This window comes from Polistes dominula, unplaced genomic scaffold (genome assembly GCF_049000335.1).
Source record: "Polistes dominula isolate Pdom_NZ unplaced genomic scaffold, Pdom_raw_medaka contig_20, whole genome shotgun sequence".
In the NCBI taxonomy this organism is placed as follows: domain Eukaryota; kingdom Metazoa; phylum Arthropoda; class Insecta; order Hymenoptera; family Vespidae; genus Polistes; species Polistes dominula.
In genome coordinates this window covers 5,451,319-5,476,453 of record NW_028301147.1, presented here as the reverse complement: position 1 = coordinate 5,476,453, position 25,135 = coordinate 5,451,319, and the positions used below count along the sequence as shown (strand labels likewise).

The window sequence follows — 25,135 nt, the reverse complement described above, 5'->3', positions numbered from 1 at the left end:
AATGAATCCTTTTTCATGACGCAGATGCAACTCTCTTTCCATCTTTCGTACGATCGAGTAGATTCCTTGTCAAAATATACGTTGCGGCTGGCGAAAAGTAACAGTAAGCAAGTCGTTAGGAATGTGGATTCAGGTACACACGTTATTTCGTCAAGATCAACGTCGGTCTCGTTGATGATCGTTTAACAACAAATAAGTACGTTTCTTCTCGTCAAAATTCGAACAGTATATATAAATATATATATGTATATAAGGTGAGTCGGGTGAATATGCCAGTGCGGGAAATATGCCACTTTACTATATCTTCTATAATTATAAGTAGATATCGATAGGAGCAAGATTGAGGTGTTTATTATGTACAGCTAGCCATACTGCGTAAATACTACAGTATACGTAGTATTTAGTTGCTTTCTAGACACAGTTGGATTAACTTGGTGAGAATCTAACATTTTCTGTAACTTTAATGTTTATTTTCTATCATATTTATACGTTTTTCTTAAAACGAGTTTTTGTATATTGTGTAGAATTAATAATATTTCATAACAGCACTGATTTTAATACATAATAAGTAAGATTTTTTCTTTTTTCTTTTTACTTTTTTTTTTTTACTTTAACAGTTTTTTGTGCATTCGGGACAAAATGCCACAAAATGAGTTGGGGTAATATGTCAGTGGAGACTTTTGTCCTGTGTGCCACATAAGTTTTTATAGTAAGAAAGGACCGAAATACGATTGGATGCAATGTGGCAAATGTGAAAAATGGATGCACGAAACTTGTTGTGAAAGTGAAACTTGTCCTGTATGCAAATCATAAAATTTGTCAAATTTATTACTGTTATCTCATTTTTTTGAAGTTATTTATTATAATTATTAATGTAGTTAATCGAAATTATATTTTTTATACTGTAAAAGTATTAAATTACGAGTTATTTGTGATATTTATATGAAATTAAGTTCTTTTTTGAGTAAGTGGCATATTACCCCTACATGTGAGGAATATGCCATTTTCAACACGCACTAATTTATTCTTATTAATTAAAATATAAATAACTATTTAGACAAATGTTAATGTGCATATAATAAATAGAGGCAATGTTTATTAAATCTACGTATTTAAGTTACATTAAATTTATTTATGTACTTTTTAGATTGATTTTTTCCTTAGCTATGGCATATTCCCCCGACTTACCTTATATATATACGTGTAATAATAATTCATAATGGACAAAAAAAATTAATCATAAACTACCAGGAAACATCGGTAATGGACAAGTTGACATATTTCTACCTTTTCGCGATTTCCAGATAATACAGCAGCGTTTCATCATTCGATTGCTCCTCGCACTTTCCGATATTACAGTTTTGAATGAAGAAAATCGAACGCAACAGCCAGTTTGTCACTTGTCACTTTTTGTATCGATATAGACTCGTGTATTTTTAAATAGCCAATCATTCATGTTTTCCAAGCCAAATCGCAAATTCTACACAGCTGTAAAACATGACTCGTGTAAATATATTTATACATTAATACATATGTATTTATATACATATATATATGGTACATGATAGAATTTTTTCCATAAAAATTCCTGAATATTTCGGTAACGACGCATAAAACTTAGGACAAATAGAAATATAAAAGAAAAAAGAGATATTGCTTTTTAAAAAAATATTATTATAAAAAGTTTTATTAAATTAAATCGATCGTACTCTCTGTGACGAAATTACAAGTTTACGAAAATCGACAGAAATTACAAGTTTACAGTTAAAAAAAAAAACAGGGAGATAAAAAATAAATAAAAATTCTGTAATATTTGTCCCCGAAACGAAATAGCTTTTGTTTCAAACTTTCTTTTCAAGAATGCTTTATTTTCAAGACATTAGGGTGTCTCTCAATGTAAAAAAACTTATCTTCAATAGCACATATACATATGATACATAAGTATTCATATCTATGTATATACATATATATATATATATATATATATATATATATATATATAATAGGTACAAGGACATGTACCGTCGCGTGGGCCAGGACAATTTATCTAACGAAGAAGAATCGTGGAAGACGCAAGGCTATAGGAAACGAAAAACACGATTGTAATGATCGCGCACACAAGCTTGCTTATCTACTAAGTTAATTAAGCGAATGTCGGCATTTAACATAGGTCATGGACGAGAAGAATCGTACACATCACACACACACACACACACACACACACACACATATTTGCATTTCCGACTGAAGAGAGAAGAACGGGAGAACTTATTCTTCATAAAAATATATTAGGACTTTGAATAAGTTCTCGCTGTTTCATCAAAAATGGCAATAGCAGTACTCCGTGCTTGAAATTTCGAATGGTAACGCACTTGCAAGGAAGTACTATATCTAACCTGAAATTTCAGTGTATGATAGTTCACTTTAGTGTAAACAAAGTAATTTTTTATTAGTTTTGAAAATGTCTACTTTTGTGCCAATTAAAGTGTATTTGCGAGGAATTTTATTGCACTACTTTATTCAAAAGAAATCGACAGCTGAAGCACATAGTATTTGGTGGGATCAGCAGGGTGTAATTTATTATGAGCTGCTCAAACCGAATGAGACTATCACGAGGGATGGTTATCGACTTCAATTGATGCGTTTGAGTTGAGCCCTAAAAGAAAAACGGCCGCTATACGAGAAGAGACACGACAAAATGATATTGTTACATGACAACGCCCGGCCTCATGTTGCAAAACCAGTGAAAACCTATCTGGAAACGCTTCGATGGGAAGTTCTACCTCACCCGCCGTATTCACCTGACATAGCCCCTTCCGATTTTCACCTATTCCGTTCGATGGCACATGGCTTAGCTGACTAGCGTTTTCATTCTTACGAAGAAGCTAAAAAATGGCTCAATTCTTGAATAGCCTTAAAAGACATGTCGTTTTTCCAACGCGGAATTCATATACTACCACAAAGATGGGAGAAAGTGGTCTCTAGTGATGGGCAATACTTTCAATAAAACATTTTTGTTCCTTATATTTTAAATAAAGTTTTTATTTTGTAAAAAACAGCGAGAACTTATGCAAGGTCCTAATACTAACAAAGTAAATTTTAAGCTGCTTTTAATATATTACATAATTGAAACCAAGCTATATTTGACCGATTTACTTTTCATTCTGATGAATTCCAAATAAATTTTGTATCAAATGTTGGTTATTAAATATCAAATTTATGGAAATTAGACAGACAATGAGTGAAAAGATCGATTTTATGATTTATTTTATGTTACAATTATTTGTATTATGAAATGAATCATTAAATCGATTATTTTAATTTTTTTCACTTATTTTTAAAATCAAACATTTTTTCTGATTAAGTTTTTTTTTCATATTTCGAGCTCCGTAAATAAACGATATATTAGTATCATTCATATACGAGTAAAAATTGCTATCTCTGTTGAACTGTCCTCTAGAAACGCGTAACTCGTACTACGTGACTACCATTTGAATATTCAATTCTGTCTTGTTTGAGCTGCGAAACCAGTGTGGACCGTAGATACGCTTCAGAGTTAAACTTCGTCCACTCGTTCAGAATAGCATATTGTGTCGCGATGAATACATTTCGGAACACAGCATCTCTAACTTCGTGATCCAATTTCATCATAAGGGACAGCAGTTACGCTACTTATAGAATTAAGTTTTGCGAAAATCGAACTTAACCAACGTTATCGATCGTTGTTTAATCGATTTGAAAAGTCGTTGAAAAAGTTCTTAACGCGTCCCGTGTATACTTCGATGGAAAAATCTCAAAGGATATACTCCATCAAAGATTTGATTGTTCGGATACATATCGTCTAGAAGTATAAAGGATAACATTGCCAAGAATATTCGCGTTATTTCTGGTAGGATAGAGAGAAAAAGAAAAACAAATTATCATTCTTTTTCCTATTCCAATAATCTCAGTTTTTATTACGCGTTGCCTGGTATCGTAGAAAAACCACAGTAACCGTAAAAAAGGAAAGAAGAAACAATCGTCACGAGAGTAATGGCGAGTGCAACATACATCTGGTGAACTGGGCGTTACGTTTATCGGTACGTGTGTTAGAGAGAGAGAGAGAGAGAGAGAGAGAGAGAGAGAGAAAGAGAAATGAAAGCTTGGTCCAGAATTTGAATATTCGATCATCTCTACGTGATTCTGTCCCAGAGTCGAATCGGATTCGTCTGACGAGCAGCAGGCTCACGTACTAATTAGCCGCGATTAATTAACGTCGCGTTGTCTCTCACAAACGTTCGCATAATAATTCACGTAACATCATGAAAACGCAGGATACAAACTCGTCCTCTCGTCTCTATTCGGTTTGATCCCTTTCGATGAGAGAGAGAGAGAGAGAAAGAAAGAGAGAGAGAGTTACCATTTCCCGATCTCCCTCTGGTTACGAATTTCGTCGAGGTTTTGTTTCGAACGCTAGACTGTCGAACCTCGTTGATCTCGAAATCAAACCCACCGTTAACGGCGTCTGACGATGCTAAATCACACTTTTATTGCCAGCTAGTATCGAACTGTCAGCCGACGAACGCTAATAATTTTCTCCCCATTTCATCCTTTTCGCGATTTGACTTATCGACGCGTGAATATCCCGAATATTTTCTCCTTCTCTCTCTTTTGTTCAATCATCTACAGCGGCTGTTACACATTTTACAGTTTAATTTTGATTTATATTTTTTTCTCTCTTTTTCTTTATTTTTCTCTCTTTTCTTTTTTTTTCTTTCTTTTTTTTTAAACACAATCACAGGGTATTCTTTATATTTGAAATATCACAAAAAATGTCATATATATATATGTGGGATTCCCCTTCTCCTGTTAGTCTTCCTAAAGGATATCTAACGAGTAAAAAGGAAAGAATTCCGCGGTGTTATTAATAGGTTGATGTAGAAAGAAAAACCTCTCTTCACGGATGTGCAATATATTTAATATAAAGAAGTAAAAATACAGTGATGGTAAAACGCCTTCTTTGCTCGGCTACTAAACGATGACTGCCTCTTGGTTTCTTTTCTTTAATTTACTTCCTTGGGTGACGCTCTTTCTATCGTTATTCGGCTGTTTATATTACATAGTTTATCCTTTGCCTAACTATATCCGATAAGTACTCTCTGGCCCACTCATGCTTAAGTGTTCTCACTCACATTCTCGCACCCCACACTCGGCCATTCTGCTATTTCTTCGGTCCCCGAAGAAAACCCTTCGAACGGTTTCATATAATCTGCCGCCGTTGTGGTTATTTTTGGTCCTTCACCTTCACCCACACGAATCACCTCATATCTATTTTTTCCTTTACATCTAGATATTTTGTACGGTCCTAAAAATTTCTTTTGTATTTTTAATCCTGCACCAAATTGCGTACGTTTTATCGCTACTAAATCGCCTTCATTATATACAGTCGCTTTCTTACATTTACGATTATAATTACGCCGATTCTCTTCTTGAACTTTTAACAAACTTTCTTTAGCTGCTTGTCTTAATTCTAAACGTTCGTCTGCAAACTGCGCTATTGCTTCCTTCTCTATTAATGTTAAAACTGTCAAATCTTCTCGTTGTTTCATTTTCGTACCGAACATTACCTCGAAAGGTGACCTATCTATGCTACGCTGATGAGTGCTATTAATCGCTCTCTGAACTTTATCTACATGTTTATACCATTTATCTGGCGCATCTATTGATAATTTAGTCAATACCGAGATAATAATGCGATTGACCCTTTCGACTTGACCGTTTCCTCTTGGTATACCGGTGGTAGTTAAAATATGTTCGATGTTTTCTGCCATACAATACTCTTTAAAATCTACTGATGTGAATGCTGTCCCTCTGTCTGTTACTATACGCGTCGGGTTACCGAACGTCCTCTGTTGTATCGTCAATTTGTCTATCGTCTCTCGTGAAGTCGTCGACTTAGTCGGATATAACCAAACAAACTTAGAAAATCCATCTACGATAACCAGAATATGTTTATACGTCTTGTTCGTCGCCGTCATTGGTCCTAAGTGGTCAATATGATAAGTTTCAAGTGGTCTATCCCCCTTCGGTATCGGTTCTAACAAACCTTCTTTCTTTCCCTGCTTACGCTCTGCTAATATACACGGTATGCAACAACTAACTATTTTTTCTATCTTTTCATTTAAGTTTGGTACATAAAATTCCTCTTTCACTCTTTCAGCCACTTTACGTACAGAAAAATGTCCATTCTCGTGAATCTTTTTAATTACATTAACCTGCATGCTCGTAGGTAACACTATTACCTTTTTGCCGCTTACATTTTTCATTAGAACATTATTTTCCAAAAAATAGTCTTCGTATGGTTCTTTTTCGACTATTTGACGTATAACACGTAACCTTTCCTCCTCTTCCTGTTTCTTTCTAATATTCTGTAAAAGCGTGTCTTCGATACATCTAACTGGAAAACGACTAAGCGCGTCTACATGTTTCAATCTTTCTCCCGCACGGTGTTCAACTTCATAATCGAATTCTTCTAGTGACAATGCCCACCTGGCCACTTTAGGCGCTAAATCCTGTTTTTTAAGTGTCTTTTGAAACGCCTGACAATCGGTAACTAATTTGAATTTAATCCCTAACAAATAAACTCGAAACTTCTGAACTGCCTTAATTATCGCCAAAATTTCCAACTCGTATGAGTGGTATTTTCGCTCGGCTTCTGATGTTTTACGACTCATGTAATAAACTGGATGAAAATCGTTTTCATTGCTGTACCTTTGCAATAATACGGCACCTAATCCATCTATACTTGCATCTGTATGTAACTCCGTTATCGCTTCGGGATCGTAAATACGGAGTACCGGTTCTTTAGATAATAGATATTTTAACTGTGAAAATGATCTTCTTTCGTCTGTATCGAAAATGAATGCCCTATTCGACTTTAACAAATCTGATAATGACCTTGCTATCTTTGCATAATCTTTAATGAATTTACGGAAATATCCTGTTAATCCTAAAAACTCTGCACCTGCTTTTTATTTCTTGGTTCCGGAAAATGTTGTACTGCCTTTATCTTCGCTGGTGATGGGCGGATATTCCCATCCTGTATTATGTGACCTAAAAATTCGATTGTCTCCTGAAGGAATTTGCATTTCTTCCAATTTATAATTAATCCACTTCGCGCTGCAACTTTCAATGTTTCTTCTAACCTTTCATACGCCTCCTCGTTATCAACACCTGGGATAATAAGATCATCCATATACGTTATCACTACTTTTCTTCTTACTAAATCGCCAAAGACCTCATCAACAAATCTTAGAAAACTAGTAGGGCTATTGCATAATCCAAAAGGTGTTTTAAGGAATTCAAATTGACCGTCTTGAGTAACAAATGAAGTGAACTTACGACTATCTTCCGCGATTCTAACATGAAAAAATCCATTCTTAAGATCAATTATCGAGAACACCTTCGCCCGTGTCAACGCATCGATACAATCCTCGATTAATGGCATTGGAAATCGATCCCTTATTATCTTTGCATTTAATCTACGAAAATCAACACAAACTCTATACGTTCCGTCTTTCTTTGGTACTACCACTACCGGACTACTATATTCGCTCGTACTTGGTCGAATTATCCCTTCGTTTAACCACTCATCTATCTGCTGTGCTACTATATTCTTTTCTTTCGGAGCTAATCTCCTCGGCTTGGAACAAATTGGAATACTATCTGTTAATGTTATTTTAGTCTCCGTTCGGGCATCTATTCCAGCATTCGGTTCATAATTCTGTATTAATTTCTCTACACGCGTCTTATATGGCATCTTTACCTCGATTTCATTCGTATCTACATAACTTATTCTCATCATTGCACTAATACTCTCGACTTCCTTGTCTGTGCTCTTATCGTCTGTACATGTTGCATTCTCACTCTTATCGCAGGTACCATATTCGCTTGGCTTGATCGATTCATTCTTAGTCGTATCGCTAGATCTTTCGTCTGATCGTTGTATTTTTATCCGCCCTTTATTTATACGAACGTCCAACTCTCTTAATAGTTCTTTTCCTAAAAGAACTTCGTCACGCATATCTGAAGGACCCACTACAAATACATCCGTCGCATACTTATCGCCTTCGATATCGATATTTGCTTCAAATTTCCCTATCGGCTTGGTTATCGCGTTACCTAATCCTGTAAATCGTCGAGCGGTTTCACATAACGCTGGTTTCCCTATCTTATTATATATCTCTGAATTGATTAAGTTTACTTCGCTTCCTGTATCTAATAACGCATATACAAATAAACCATTTATTTTAATCGCAATTCTATCCGTAAAAGTGTGGAGACAATTGACGCTCGTTACATTTTTCGCTGGTTGACTCGACTTATTACAATAAGGTGCTATGTGTCCGAAGTCATTACATTTAAAACATTTGCGTCCCTTGTTTCTATCTGGGCATGCACGAAACCTATGTTCTATCGAGCCACATCCGTAACAACCATCTCTTTTTACCGTTGGTGACGAATTAACGCGCGCCGTTGCCACGTTTCTTTGTCCCCCCTTTCTATCTCGCATCCCTTGTCCAATACCTTCTTTTATTTTCTCGAATATTTCGATATTGCTTTTTAGCTCTGTGAGCGTTCGTGACCCATACAAAACCGCCTTATCGCGACGATCGCCTTGTAAACCGTTTGCTATATATTGTACAAGAGCTATTTCATCGACATTGCCTTGATTCGCGATTTCTCGCATACTGTAAATGTACTTACGACTACTTTCGTTTGGTTGTTGCCTGCGCTTAAATAATTGCGAATGAATCGTTGCCTGATTTACCTCGGTTTTAAATTCTTTAAGTAAACTACGCTTTAAACTGTTCCATGACTTAATTTCTTTTTCGAAGGTGATGAACTGCCTTGCTGATCCCTTCAGCATACGCTTTCCGTACACAAACTTTTGCAACTCGTTCCAACCCAATACTGCACTGGTATCTTCAAAGTCGTTGATCCACTGATCTACTGGTAGCATATCGTCTCCGCTGAAGTAGGATAGGCTGTCTTCTACATCCCTTATGGTGAACGAAGCTGATCGCTGCGTAGTGGCCTCAACCGCTCTTCTGTTGTTTTGTGAATATCTATGCGATCCTTCTTCTCGTTCACTTTCGAATTCGGATTCTTCTTCCTCGTCTTCACTTTCTTTAATCCCCATCGCGTCTTTTAAGCGATCTCTAAGCGTCTGTTTGTTACCCACTGTAGATAATCCTAATTTCTTTACTGCATTCTTTAACTCTATCAACTTCATTGAATCAATCTGTTCACTTGTGTAATTAATTATTTCTTCTTCTTCCTCTTCTTCAGCTACTTTATTTTTACCTTTGCCTTTCTGTTCCGGCTTTCGTCTTCCTCGTGATGTGCCTTCGACGATCGTTTCATCCAACTCTTCACATCCACTCTCTTCTTCTCTCTCCTTTGTTTCATATGTTACCTTAACTTGAGCCATCGTTCTAGCCTCTTTACTTACTTTTAACACTTACTACCGTCTTACTATCTTACTGTTACACCAACACTACCGATTACTATGCAACTTTTAATCTAGCATTCACGCGTGGTCCACTTTTACGCGCAACGCCCTTCTTCAACTTTTCAATCGGATTCACACTGTTGGTAACCGTAACACAACTTTACAACTTAAAACAGCTTTACACGACTTGATATTGCAATCGTGAGACCTATTTTCTTTCTATAATCCCGGCTGCGAGCCCCCAAATGTGGGATTCCCCTTCTCCTGTTAGTCTTCCTAAAGGATATCTAACGAGTAAAAAGGAAAGAATTCCGCGGTGTTATTAATAGGTTGATGTAGAAAGAAAAACCTCTCTTCACGGATGTGCAATATATTTAATATAAAGAAGTAAAAATACAGTGATGGTAAAACGCCTTCTTTGCTCGGCTACTAAACGATGACTGCCTCTTGGTTTCTTTTCTTTAATTTACTTCCTTGGGTGACGCTCTTTCTATCGTTATTCGGCTGTTTATATTACATAGTTTATCCTTTGCCTAACTATATCCGATAAGTACTCTCTGGCCCACTCATGCTTAAGTGTTCTCACTCACATTCTCGCACCCCACATATATATATATATATATATATATATATATATATATATATATATATTATTATATTTTTAAAACTATTTGAATGATTGATACGAATATTGAATTATATCACAAAGTTAAATTTAACCGAACCTATTTATATTTATAAAGTTTTATTTTATTAGAAATATTTATTGTACTTAAGACTTATAGAAAATCATTTATTTGTAAAACTAAATTCTCATTGGTATATTTTAATCCAATCATTGGAATGATCGATTACAAACAATATTCTCAACGAAGAGTTATCTTTCATGTTATCGCAATAACAACGAATACAACTAGAATCGCGTTTCTTCGTTATGGAAAGATCAGAGAAACGCCCCGTTTTGACGTCATTAACCGAGCATAGAAGTTTATTGGCCCGATCTTATATATTCTGTTAACAAAACTCAACCGGTAGCTTCAACTGCAGCTACAGACCGCTAGAACACAGTTATGCTATTCTTAACGCACTAAACCGTCTGCATTTTCAAACAGTTTATAGCAAGGCCCCAGTTAATAAAGATTGCTCGTCGTAATACTTTCTACCAAGAAACTAGTAGTATATATATCATCCACGGCAAATACAAAGTGCTCCGAAACTCTGAGGCATCGTTGATTTAGATCATCTATTACTTCTTTGCGCAATACACGAGAAAAACGTATTATACATTGATATCGGACGATTCGTGACGCAAGAAAATTTTACAAAAAAGCTACGAGACTTAGAGAAAAGTTAAACATTCAATTTTAAAAATACTACCACGGTTTTCGACCTAGTACCAAAATACGATACGCATGACTACTTTTAAATGAAATACTTTTGATTAAAGAAACTTTTCAAAATGAAAGATGAGATCAAAACATTTTCGAGCTTATAACACTAACAAAGAATTGCTTATTATGTATTATAAATAAAAACTTTAAGTATGTCTTATATTTTGGATAACTTATTCGAATAAACTCGTTTTAACACTTAGCCGATCGCTCGGGTAGATCTACCCTTTTCATCTAAGAAACGCTTTTTTCTCTATAGAGCTTATTTATATAGGGTACAACATATAATAAAATGCATCAATTTTTGAAATCTTTTATTGCTCATTATTACGGCTCTTTATTTTCGGGATTTCCGATGGAATCTTTGCCAGCCATAAAATTATTTTCTAAAACACTACTTCAGAAAAATGTGCGGTTGAGAGTGCAGTTTGGCTTTCCCGAGCGCGGTGGAAACTGCAGAAGTCTCTGTGGGGCGTTCGGTCGGCTAAGTGTTAATATTCGGACACTATTGCTTGATTACTCTGTACACTCACTTATAGTTGAGTTAAAGAACTCACGGTTTAGTTTTCCAAGTATAGCATTTTTTCTGATTGTCAGAAATATAGGTTTTATTTATTTAACATAATTATCTAACATAAACGAAATAACTCTTACTTTTAAAAATATTAGGACACACTTTATTATTTGCAGCTTGTTTGCTCTAAGAAATTAAATCGATCGTTCTTTTCTACGATTAAAATTAATTTCTCGTTAAGTTTTGATCAATAACAATAAATGTAAATTCACCAATAGAAGAAAGAAACAACTAATTGTAAATAAAAATAATAGTCCTTAATGAAAAACACGAATATATTTCTTTTGTATGTTTGTTTCGTATTCTCTCAAAGGTCCGTTCTTTATCACCTGTAGATCGAAAACAATAAAAAAGATAGAAACTAATAGGCAAAGAGGAAAAATAGATAGATGGAGAGAAATAAAAAGAGTTTGCTTTAAAAACCCTTCGGCCATACTATGAACTTTCTACGTTAATCATCACGCTCTAGGATTTCCGTACTTATCGTCATGCGGAGTCGATGCCTCGAGGCAAACACGACCAACAAACAAACAAACGAAATGTTTAAGAAGCGGCTGAGAAACTTTACCGACGAGACTCTGTGCTTTCTCTCATTATTTTCTTTTTCTATCTCTGTTTTCTTTTTCTATTTTTTTCTCAAAGCCTCTGGGACTACTCTGCCTTCCTACCTGCCTGTCTTCCACCCTTAAAGCCTAAGAGAAAGAAAGATGGGGTTGGGAGGGTGGATTAAGAGGGATAGGGAAAGCGAAAAAGAGGAAATAAAGAGAGAACCTATCGTGCCGAGGATTCGTTCTAATTGTAAGTATAAACGTGCCACGAGGGTAGGAGCAGAAGAATTAACGAAAATATTAAAGGAACCGAAAGGCAATACAAAACACGAATCATTAACAAACGACAAGACCTCTGATATTGATACGATGTGTCCCTAGTTTGTGTGTTAAACTTTTCATTTTGTTTAATCATTCGTGTAAAGGAACTAATAGAAAATAATAGGATATCATTTTCTTGAAATTTTTCCAATAATATCATCATAGCTTTTGGCAAGACTGTGATTTATGTATTTTGATTAAACGCAACTCGATACACCGTATCCATGACGTGTTTTTTTTTCGAACGAACACGTGTACAAATATTATTGATAATCAAACAGAGTTAAAGCTTAAGATAATTATTTGAGAAATATCAGCATTCGCATAATATTGTTCGAGAGTGTGAACAACTCGAGAATTGCTCGACCTTGTTACTGTAAAACGTGTTAAAGTAAAATCGTTGCATTCGCGGTAGGGAAATTAATTAAAAAATAATTTATTTCGTTAGCGCAAGGTGACTATATATTGCTCTATAGAATTAAGATATCGACTAATATATTTCTCGTATCCTTTTTATTTTGTCTTCTTGGTTACACTCCTGTGTATATCCATTGCGTCTGTTTGACCTTTCGAATCGATTTTACGGATACTACGCCAGCTAACTCGGCTCTAAGAGTAAACAAATATTTGAACTAGGCTTATATAAGTAAACGTTTTCACCATGGAAGTTTTTGGTATTTAAACCTAGTCTCTCTCTCTCTCCGACTTTCTGTGGGAATTTCTCAATGCGAAAGCGTTTCTATATATATGTATATGTGTGTGTGTATGTAGGTGTTTGTGCCTTAACCCTTCAAACAATTTACACCTCAAAACCTTTCGGTCGTTCAGTAGAGAACGAAATTTCTTCTTACCGACCTTTTCCACTTCATTTACTATTTTACGGTCAGCTACTTTCACTTAGAATTTATTACTTACTTATAGTTAGTTCCTCGACATGCGGCCAACTTTTCATCGCGTTTTATGTTATAAGATTTTTTTCTTTTTAACAAAAATCTTCTTTCACGAATATCACAGCTAATATACTTAATCGCAAACATTTGATCGACAAAGACATTTTTAGATTTGAAAACCTCTTGGTAGAAATGCCAAGAGTCGACATTTATAAGTTAATTAGAAAAAAATTGTATTAACTATCAAGTGTCTTATAACAATACTTTACGGAAATATTTTGAACGATTTAACGTCGAAGATATTCAATTATTATTCGTAAAGTTTAACTTTGAAGACAAATTCGACATTCGTTACGCATTGTTATTTTTTTGTTAATCTTGTTAAAAAAAAGAAAGAAAGATAGAAAAAAGAAATGTGAAAAAAAAGAAGAAAAAGGAGAGCTTCCGTGGGAACAGAATCTGGAAAAAAGACGAAAGAGAATTCATCGAGCTCGCGAAACCACAAATCGAGACAAACGTGTCCATGCATATGTAGATAACCGTATCTGCATTGCAGATTCTACTGTCGGAAAGAAAGAAAGAAAGAAAGAAAATCTACGATTCGATAGGTAGATTTTAAAATCCCGTTGAATTTTTTCCAAAACGCAACTGTGAAACAAGCTATCTTGTTCATTTCATGCGTCGGATATCTAAAAAAAAAAAGAAAGGAAAAAGAAACAAACAAAATATCTACTCTTCAAATTCTACGAAGATCAAATTCGTATTAATGGAAAGACGAATTAAATGTTTAATAATAGGCACGTTAAATGATTTCACATCAATTAAAAAAATATAAGAATATTCTTTCAAAATAGAATTAAATTTAAATACTAATTACCACGGTTGAACATTTGATACGTCAACGTCGAACGAATGAGGAAGGATATTTCTGTACGAAATTCGGACAGGAAAGGTAGGTGTGTATGGCATAATACTTGAGAAAATTCATTGGAAGTGGGCTAAAAAAGAGAAAAAGAAAAAACGATGAAAGAAAAAAACAGACAAGTTTTCACTTTTGACCTCATTTAGAGACTGTAGGAATATTAATTGCACTTTCCACTTATTCCAACCTTCTTTCTATGAGACCGTTCGTTTTTCATCCACAATTCGCGTAGGTAATTGCAGAAAACATCGAAATAAAAACAGCCCCGCTGGCTTGTCGCCAAGAGAAATTACTTGAAGACTCGAGCCTTGTTTCTGGAAGAAACTTTATCTACCTATCTATCTATTTCTTTCTCTTTCTCTCTTTTTCATTCTCTCCCTCTTACTAGAAAATATATCCACCGAGAGTGTAAAAGAAATGAAAATAAGAAAGAAAAATGAGAAAAGAAGGGATAAAAGATACTAAGACATATAGAGATAAAAAAATAAGGGGCGGAGGAGGAAAGAAATCTCACGACACGAAATACGAAAAGACAGATAAAAGAAGATCAAGTTGAAATGAGGTGGATAAAAGTAAAGCTTTGCGTTCTATTTCACCTTTTGTTAGTTTCTTATGAAATTCTCTGAACTTCTGATTATCGTTACTCTGTGCGGTTCACTTTCCTTCCAAAGATCCCTATCCCAACTTGTCCAGCTGCCTTAGCATCTCGTCTCCTATGAAATAGTGGTAATGAACTGAGAGTAGCCGTTGGATTCGAGCCAAGGCAAACTCCTCCGCGGAGCTCAAACTGCGTGATCTTAGCTAACATAAGATCAGTCGTGAGATCCATGTGAACCTGTGATACCATGATCTGAGAAGAAGCCGAAAAATAAAAGGGAACAAAAAGAAAGACTTGTGAGAACAAGATGATCTGTTTATGAGGATTTTAACAGTGAACTTTAATAAATTGTTAATTTAGTATTTTAAAACCTGTATTGAAGATTAATAAATGATATCGAAGAATAACTTATTAATACTAGAATTAGACGTGTTTAATCTTTATCTTAAACACTCCTTTTGATCAATTTTTAAAATTCGATTTTGTAAATTAATATTTAAAATATTATCTGCCAGGTTCAATTGATGATAAAATAAATAAATTTAGAAAATAAATAAATACTACTTATCGTTCTCTTGAATATTAAAGAATTACAAGATAGTATAAAAATCAAAAGATATGTGAGAACCACTGATAGAAAATAAGAACAAATCTTATACATAGACTCGTGTGTTCATCGAACAGTGGATTTAACCAATTATGATCGGACTTGTGAAAGAGAAAACTTTACTAGCAGTAGACCGAGAAGCTTTTAATACAACACAACGTTCAAAAGATTTGGTTGAAGGTTCAGAGAAGCAGCAGCTTCATTGATAAATCTCCTCTATGATCTTAGGACTCTTTGTGGCCTGTTCGAAATTGCAATCTAGTATTATTCATTAGCTTTGACGATATTGCATTGCTCCGAGTACTAGGCGACCGCGACAATAAGCGATAACGAGCAAACGAAGCGAATGTTAAATATAACTTCCCAACTTCTTGAGCACAATCTTTAAATGAAGATTCAAGAAACTTCTATTTCTCTTTTCGAACTTTATCTTTATTACTTCTCAAAATGATCTTTCGTTCGCTAATATTTTATTTTAATAATAATCTTACAATTTCCAACATGTTAAAAAGTTTTCATAAAAATGATATACAAAACGTATCAAAAATCTTAAAAGAAAAAATAAAAAAAGATTAATATTGGTTTATTTATAGAACAACGATTTATTTTTTATTTTAAATTATTTGAGTCTTCAGTTGCATATTGGTTTAAAAAATAAGAACTCACAGTACGACACTTCAAATTACTGTCCAAATAAAAATTGATCATTTTTCAGTTCAGAACAATTGAACGACTTTTGAATCACCCTGTATAGACATATGCACAGATGTAACAAATAATATATACGTACAAGTAAGAACTTATCTCAAAATTTATTTTCAAAAGTTTCCATACATTTTATAAACATATTGTTTATATTCAATATTGATATTAATACTTTTTACTTATAATAACAATGAAGTTGCTTTCAATGGAAAGATACACTACTAAAACGTGATAGCTTTTTTAACTTTTTAAAAAGTTATGATTTTTGAAGTATACGTATACGTAAGTAATAAATTGTTAGAGTTTTGATCGAACTTTAGAAACTTTAACGCGTCCGGTTGACCAACTATCCAAGAATAAAAAAACTAAAATGAACCTTTCATCAAATCCATCGACGATTTTAAAAAGAACGTAAAAAAAAATAAAGAGAAACAAAAATATCTACACAGCTGGAAATAATCGATTTAAAAAACTTAAAACTACACACTACGAATCGCTTATTTCCCGTGAAATATAGACCTTTTTTAATTGTCAACAAGTTTATAAAAGTAACAATCTGTGTGACTAATGTGATTGAAAAAAATATCTATGTAATACTATATAAAAAAAAATGTATTCAAATGTTTGAACTTTTTATATAGGATGTGATTAACGTTCGAGAAAAAATAAATTACCGAAATAAACTATAGTATAGTGAGCACTGCACAACAAAAATATATTATTCAATATTTTCTTTAAAATAAAAACAACCAAATTTTCATAATTTTAGAATGCTTTTTATTTTTAAATCTACTGCTTAAGCACATAAACGTAAGTAATGCAATCATAATGAAAATAATAATCAAATAATTTGATAATTTCGTAATAGAATGTAAATGACAGTTCCTTTAATTGAATCGATAATTAAATAATAGAGCGAATATAATACTCATTTATATTATAAGACAATTTTTTCATAAGATCATCAAGATTCCATACATTTTCTGATTTCTGTATTTTTCATTACAAATTTATTTTATGAATATATGTACAATGAAGGATAACATATGTGTGAATCTTTCTTTTTGTTGATACGTATTCAAAATGCAAATTTAAAAAGAATTGCATTATAATTACGATTTATATAGTACATTCTAATTCATATAATATCTAAGTAATACAATAGAACATTTTTCTCTTGTTGTTTTTCCCAAACGTTATTTCACGTGTACTTGTCAGTTCCCAGGAAAGACTCAACGGAATTAACCCACATACATATGTTCAAGGGTTCATGTACTTGAACTCCGAGACAAGTGGACGTTAGCACAACCACATACCTATATACACGCGTATACTAGCCGACAAACATGAGCTTAAAGGATTTAGACAAGCAACGAACAGTGAAACGTGAAGAATGTCCAAGCAGTCTCGAGTTTTAGATTAGATGACGTGATTAAATTATTTTCTTGAATGAGTCATAAGACAAGAATTTATTTTCAAACAATACCTATACTTAGCAGCTATTTTTCTAACGTTTTATTTAATTTCTTAACAGCATAATAACAATACAAGTAATGAAAAGATATCTATACATAAATTTGTATGTTCTAAATTATTTTATGCCAATAAAAATACGGGATGTCTCAAAAGTTATATATTTTATTGTCCACAGAATAATACGAATTTCACTTATATCACTTCATGTAGGTCACGCACATTTCTCTTTTTATTTCAATTTTCTTTTATTAAACATTTGAAACATCCTGTGTGTTATATGTTGAATATCAAAAAACTTAATTTTGAGAAGGTGCTTGGTTCATATATTATATACTATAAAATGAAAAAAAAAAATTGAGTATTTAAAAATCCACTCACCCTCTGTGCCTTCCTTTTATCAGCACGTTGATTTTGATGATATATTCTGCTGAAATTACTGACGATTACAGGTACCGGTAAAGCGATCACTAGGACACCGCTCAAGGAGCATACACCCCCGACGATTTTTCCCGCGATCGTTTTCGGAACCATGTCACCGTATCTGTAAAAAGCAAAGAAAGGAGAAAATTTAAAAACTTTGATACGAATAAAAGTCATTAAATAAAAATCGATTATAATATATCATATCACATTGGTGTAGGATAGATATTAAACGATAAAGTTTTAGTGATCATAATGGTTCACAATGGCATCAAATGTAACATCATATCTGTGGTAAAGGAGAAATAGTTTATATACTATTATACCCCCCAGGTGCAACATACGAGAATGCTAGTCATATCTCGAAACGACCGTGTTATATCGTATAATGTTTCCCTCACGGCGATCTCCTTCTCATTTAATAAAACAGATTATTGTTGGAGTAATACAAACTGCATAACTTAACTATGTAATTCAAATTTGTATATATATATTTTATTTTTGCAGCAATTTTTTGCGCAATGTGTGGCATGGATCGTATAGAATATTTTCTAGCATGTTCTAGAGCGATTGGAACTCATAACGCAACACTGGGATCAAAGGTACACAACAGTGTCGGGCCCCCTTAGAAATGGGATCGGGTTACTATGTAAACACATGCGATACAATAGGGGAAAACGAAATTCCTTCGTAAGGGCAAAGTTTTCTATGCATCTCAGTTCCCTCTAAAATTTTCAGAAACATAAGCTATGCTCATTAGGGTGGGTCAAAAAAATGACTTTTTTTTTTTTTCAAGTGCCACGGAAAAATGGGTTGCTAGACACCTTAAAACAATTCTCACCAAGTATGAGCTCTTAATTTTAATAGGAAAATCCTCCGCATCCCAGTTTTTTTTTTTCAGTCTAATAGATTAAAATTCATACCTCATTATTTATTGATTGTACAGAAAAATGTTCTAGACGAATTTTGTAGGAAACTTAATGCTCTACAAAAAAGGTATCTCATATTTTTTCCGTAAACCTTACCATTTGAATGATATTGAAGATTTCAATTTGATGATTTTTAGACAAATTCCATTTTTGTTTATGAATTTTATAACTCGACAATAAATGACTATTAAAAAGTGCACGATACAAATTTTATTAGGAAATTAACTGCTCTATAAAAATGGTGTCTTATGTTTTGGCGATTAAATTAAGGGTTCAAAAGATATTCAGAGACAAAAATCAGTACACATGAAAGTTTGATGATGATCGAATCAATAAAGGAATAACAATTAATCGATTCACATTGATTCACAATCCTTCATATTCCATTAAGACTTTCTTACGATAGATAAATAACATAGTACCGATCAAGGCACTGGTACGCAACATATATTGTAGAAAAAAAAATTAGTATCCAGTTCTTTTCTTTATATTCTATTTTCTGGAAAGGAAAACTCTATTTGGAGACTAAAAGAAAAGATTTAGGATGGCTAAAACAAAACTTAAGAATTATTGGGACCTTCTGGTGCGATAAAAACCCTTTGTGCAAGTGTCAGATCCTTTGAATAGTTTCAGATTTCTATGGAAACACATGTGACACATAAGGAGAAACAATACTCCGTTACTTGAAACGAAGTTCCTTTATTCATGGTCTTTTACTGCGATTTTTACCTAAAAAAACATAAGCTATACCCATCGGTTGACTATAGGGGTCAAAAGGATTTGCTATTGGTCAAAAGGATTCGTAATCCCCTTCCCTCCCCAAAGGGGTGTAGCTCATTTCTGATATAAATATGTGAAAAGAAGTAAGAAAGTGTCCTTAGTGCTCAGTCTGTATCTGTCCTTAGTTAGTCAGTCCTCAGTTAGTCCGTCTGTATCTGTCTGTGTGTTACCTGTTATTCTGCAAATCAGTCAGTCGATCTTATATTTGTAACCCTTTTGTATTCTGTATTTTTGTAACCACGTCACTTTTTTGTAAACTTGTGTAAATACCGCTCGACATCACATCATCATAATTTAATAAACTATATTATATCAGCTCAATATATATATTTCTCTCTGTCTGAAACCCCACAATATGTACACTTAGGTCTCTTTTTATACAGTTGATATATATTGTACACAAGAAAAGGTTTAAAAAATATTCGTAAAACAATTGATTTGCAGCAAAGTATTACAATTATATTAAATTAAAGCAATCCAATAGTCTTGAAGATACTATTCTTCAAATTATTATCGATTTTCTCGATTCTAAAATAAGAATAAATAAAATCTATGTGAGAATAAACCAAGTAAATAAAATAAAATAAGTAAAACTTATTAAAAAAATTTCATAACCGTAACCAAAGCATGATAAACTAACTATGTAAAAGTTAATAACACGTAATAAAACACCGCGTCAAAATGAGAGGTATGAAAATGTATTGTGTAATTAGAACCAAACGTGTACATCACTAAAATAACAGATAGAAAACGACGATGAAACTTTCTTGTGATTAAAAATAATTATTTAATTAATAAATATACCAGAACGCTCGCATAATACGTCTTCTTCATTTAATTTTCTGATAAAAAATTGTGAATGTTAAAAATAAGTGTATTGCATATATTGATAATTTCAATTACTACCTACTTTAATTTTTTTAATTTTTCTCAAAAAAAACATCTTAGTACTAAAGCCGATCATAATTCAAAGGAATAATAATCAACAGTCGATAAAATCAATATTAAACACGATAGAATATTCCTTTTTAATTTTTAATCAATTTTTGTTTGACATAGTTCTTAATAACACATAATAACAAACAGAAAAAGAGATTGAACTATTGATAAAACTAGAAATCGATTTTTCAACTAGAAAATAATCAATATACGAACGAGAAAATAACAAATTAACGTGAAAATATTGTCGATAAGATGGAACACATATTGTCGCGTTAAAATACAAAAGATTTGTTAACAATTCCGAGGTATACCTATATATATTTATATGTATGCACGCGAACAAATAATAATCTTCGGTATTTTTCTTTCTTTTTTTTTTTTTAATTTACCGCCGTCGCGTTTCCGTTCGTGTAAATAAAAAAAAAATTTATGCCCACTAAAAAGGAAAAGAAAAAAAGAGAGAAAAAAGAAAAGCCATGAAATCGTAGAAATAAACGCGTTTAAATTAAACACCGAGCTGGACGCTTTAACGATTCGAGTAAACGACGTTGAAAGTTTGAGGGCCAACGTTGTACAATTTCGTAAGGTGAATACGACACTACTTTCAATTATATTGCCTCACGTCAGATGCTAAAATTCTAAAAGAACGTTTTTAGTCATTCATATTCCTTGAATGAAAATGTATATGTAATCACAGAAAATTGGAAATAAAATAAAATTTTAAAATACTTCGAGTTATTCATAGGTATGTTTGTCAGTAATTATAAAAGTAAATTAACAATAATTTAAAAAATTAGAAGCAGTAATAAAATTAATCGATATCAGCTTTCGTGACGGTTTCTGCAAATTTACATACAATATTTTAATGTAATTTAAAATACGTTACTAGTCAATACAATTTATATAAAATAATTTAATAACAATATATGTATATAGGCTTAAAATTTTGTAAAATAAGGAACATAAATAATATTAGGCAATAATTAATTATTTCTAGGTAACTAATGAACCTTTTTATTTATTAAGTTCTGAAGTAGTAATAAAATGTTTTCAGTAACGTAGATTATAGTTGTGTCATCTGGGCCTATACTTAAAATCACAATTAATTTTATACGGGACCCCTTTTATTCGAAAGTTATATATAATTACTTACAATTCCACTAGAAAACTGTTTTAAAATATTAAACAATATTTAAGATCATAATATTCGAGTAAAATTCTAAAAAATATTATTCATTAATAATAAAATAAAACAAAGATAAAGATGAGAAACAGTAGAAAATTTAGGAAGTCGAAGTAAAGATCCAAAATAAATCAACGTCGACAAATACGAATTGGCTCTCGTCGGGTGAATTTTCGTGAGTTATACGCAGTTCTAGTAGAGCCTCCAGAAATGAAGGTAAACGAGTCCATTTGTGTTACGTTCTGAAAATGACACGATATGAGGGATAAAAAATATCGTTCTGATATGGATGTAATAGAGCATGATGCCTCGGCATTTAAGAATCACGGAAATATCATTAGGTTGTATTAGAAGAGGGTCTCGAGAGAGGATTATAGACAATAACCTTCTCATATCCCTTGACGTTGAATTATATCCAAGGACAAAGTTAAAAATCAATTTTTTTTTCTTACGCAATCGTATGTACTTACTTACATGTATAGTTTAATTAATCTTCATGGTATGATCCGATTTAAAGTGATTGGATACTTTCTTTTTTTTTACCCAGTACTTGCAAGGATTTAATCAACGGTTCGTATAAAATGGTAATAGGGATACTATAAAAAAAAGAATAGCGATCCTATTAAACTTAAAATGAGATGCATCAAAAGCGAAAGGAGACAGCAATAACGACACGAAAAGAGCGTCAGATGGCCTCTTTCCGGAATTTTCTTCAAGGAAGTCAACGAAAGTAAAGTTCTCGGGTAATATAAATCAAGAGTGAAAAATGGTAACCGAAGTCACTCCAAGAGAGTTATCGCACTTTTCTGTAAAACGAGAGTTCAGATCACGGATTTAATTCCTCAAACATGTTTGATTGTTTTTGAAACGAAACTTTTTTTTGAGACAGTGCCGAAAATTTCAAACGAAACGGCATATTAAAAATTTTGAGATGATAGACGTTATTTTGGTAGTGTAGGAGAAAAGGGAAAATATTGATCGGATAAAACTTGTAGAAGACGGCAGGAAGGTACGATACATCTGCGCACAAACAATTTAACAGTATTATGTTGTAATCTTACAATTACATACATGTAAAGAATTAACGAAAAACATTAAGAAAAATATGAGAGAAATAAGGTTATAATATACTATAGTTACATTATTATCTTAGGCGAATTTATTCGAATAGATACGAATAAAATAATAAAAACACTTTTCCAAAATCACGATTGTACATAATTACACGTAGTATACCTTGCATCTATGTAGGCCGTAGTATTATTTAAAAGGAAAATGTGTGCGCTAATTGGCAGAGGAGGGGAAAAGAGCTCATTACGAACACTTTGCAACCCCCTCTTTCTCTCTTTCCTTTTTCTCTTGAACAAACGAACAAACGAAAGAACGAACGAACGAATGAATGAACGAAGAAATTTATACTAAAATATATATACATATGTTGAATATTGAAGAGATGTAAAACATAAACTGCTATATACAATTTTTTTCTTGAAATAGTCCAACAACAAAATTATGAAAAATATTTGAAATGTTTAATAAAACCCTAATTAGAGCAAACCTTAACAGTTAGTTAAAAAAAAAAAAAAAAACATTAAAATAGATAAAAATCAAATTTTTAGATAAGAATCTCCACTTTATAAATTGATGTGTAATTTTTATTCTTGTAAAATTAAAAAATAACAATGATATCTCGTTTAGTTTCTCATTAGCGATAGAACACATTCCAAGACTATTCATTTCGTTCAAATAGCACGTCTTTCTTTACGTAATCTCCATTGCGTGTACGAACATACACAGTTTCAAATCGAATAATACAAATGTAGCAATCTGATCCCAGCCACTACGATCCCGTGAGAATCGTAGAATAACGTAGAATCGAAAGCCTGAGGATTCCGGAAGTGCAGTAAAAACGGCAAGGCAATTTGATCTAGCATCGAAGAACCAAAATAATGTAATTGATCACGAATTGGCTTATCGAGGATACACTGTTCTCTATGCAACTTCCGTGCACTTCCGGGACTATTTAACTCGTCTCGTTTACATCTTCTTTTCTTTCCTCTATCGATCGAGTAAAAAATTTTACTCTTAAATATTTATTATTAAATATAAGAAACTTTTCGAAACTATAAGAAAAAATTTGTAGTAAATTGAACAATGTGTTAATATTTATTTACTTATTACACAAATGAAATAAAATTAATCTTTTAATGCAGGATTTTGTTATTCATTATAGAAATGTATTGATTAAAATATTATACTAATTATTAATAAATATCTAAGCAGAAGTAACGTAGAAATTACATTATCATCACTTTGTTAACATAACTTAATGTGAAACTATTGGGTTGTAAAATATTTCTATTGTCCCACATGTATTTACATTATTAGATATAAAATATTAATATAATAATTCAGCAACTCGTGTATGTGAAAGCTAGAGTGTTATTGTCAATAATGTCAACAGCTGTAGAAAACGTACCATCGTAGCTGCGATAAAATACTTCTTTTATTAATCCTTAGCTTTATAGAATCTGAAAAACCGAAAGGAATGCATCAAAGATACAATTTTTACGGCTCAATATGATATCATTGATTCGAAAATAAAAACAAAATAATATGACTGCTAACTTGAAAGTGATCAGAAAACGGGTTTATTTCTAGTGTTATAAAAATAAGTATTCAACCGTTGACACATCGTGGCATATCGAGAAACAGTTACGTTAGATCGCGTGTCTTTCGCGAAGAACATGCTGAAACTACGTAACTATCTTTCGTGAGGTATAAAAATAGGAATTATAATAGAAAAAAGTTATTATTTTATAAATATATATATATATATATATATACATACGTATTAAAATAATTTTCATCTAGAATTAATTCTTAGTAACTGATATTGCAACTAATTTAAAAACAACTAAAATAGTCATCTCTCTTTTCTATCAGCTTTTATTATCTGCACACATTTCTTCATTATAATTTTATCGTTTCTTCTATCTATACTTAATTTAAAAATAATCAAACCGATATCACAAACAGAATTAGAAGAAACGTGAATTTTTGACAGAAAATATGGAAAGCAACTTTTAAAAGTACACGTAATATTACATAAGGTATACAATAAAGGGGCATAACATATAAAGCAATTATTTTTATTAATATAACTTATTAAAATTTTTTAAATATGTCATTAATTAGAAATTTATTTCCAATAAATATTCATGCAATTAATATAATTTTTAAATTTACCTTCTCTCAACATAATCTAACTAAATTTATTACAGTGAAATAGATCCAAGCTTCGTTTTACGCAGTCGAAATTCATTACAACATACACATATGTAGGTTAAGCGTTA

The 25,135-nt window shown here is 32.5% G+C and overlaps 1 protein-coding gene across 12 annotated transcripts in view; it reads right to left on the bottom strand.

Annotated features, from left to right (window-relative positions):
* Shal (potassium voltage-gated channel protein Shal) overlaps window positions 1–25,135 on the bottom strand; it is a 120,822-nt gene that overhangs the window by 66,674 nt on the left and 29,013 nt on the right. For all 12 annotated transcript variants that reach the window (XR_016178212.1, XR_016178217.1, XR_016178216.1 and 9 more), the window contains exon 2: window positions 17,904–18,066. Coding sequence is in view for 2 of the 12 variants with exons in the window: in XM_015335197.2 (XP_015190683.1) it covers window positions 17,904–18,066 (163 nt within the window). In the remaining 10 variants the exon portion in view is untranslated. The remainder of the gene's footprint in view (window positions 1–17,903; window positions 18,067–25,135) is intronic.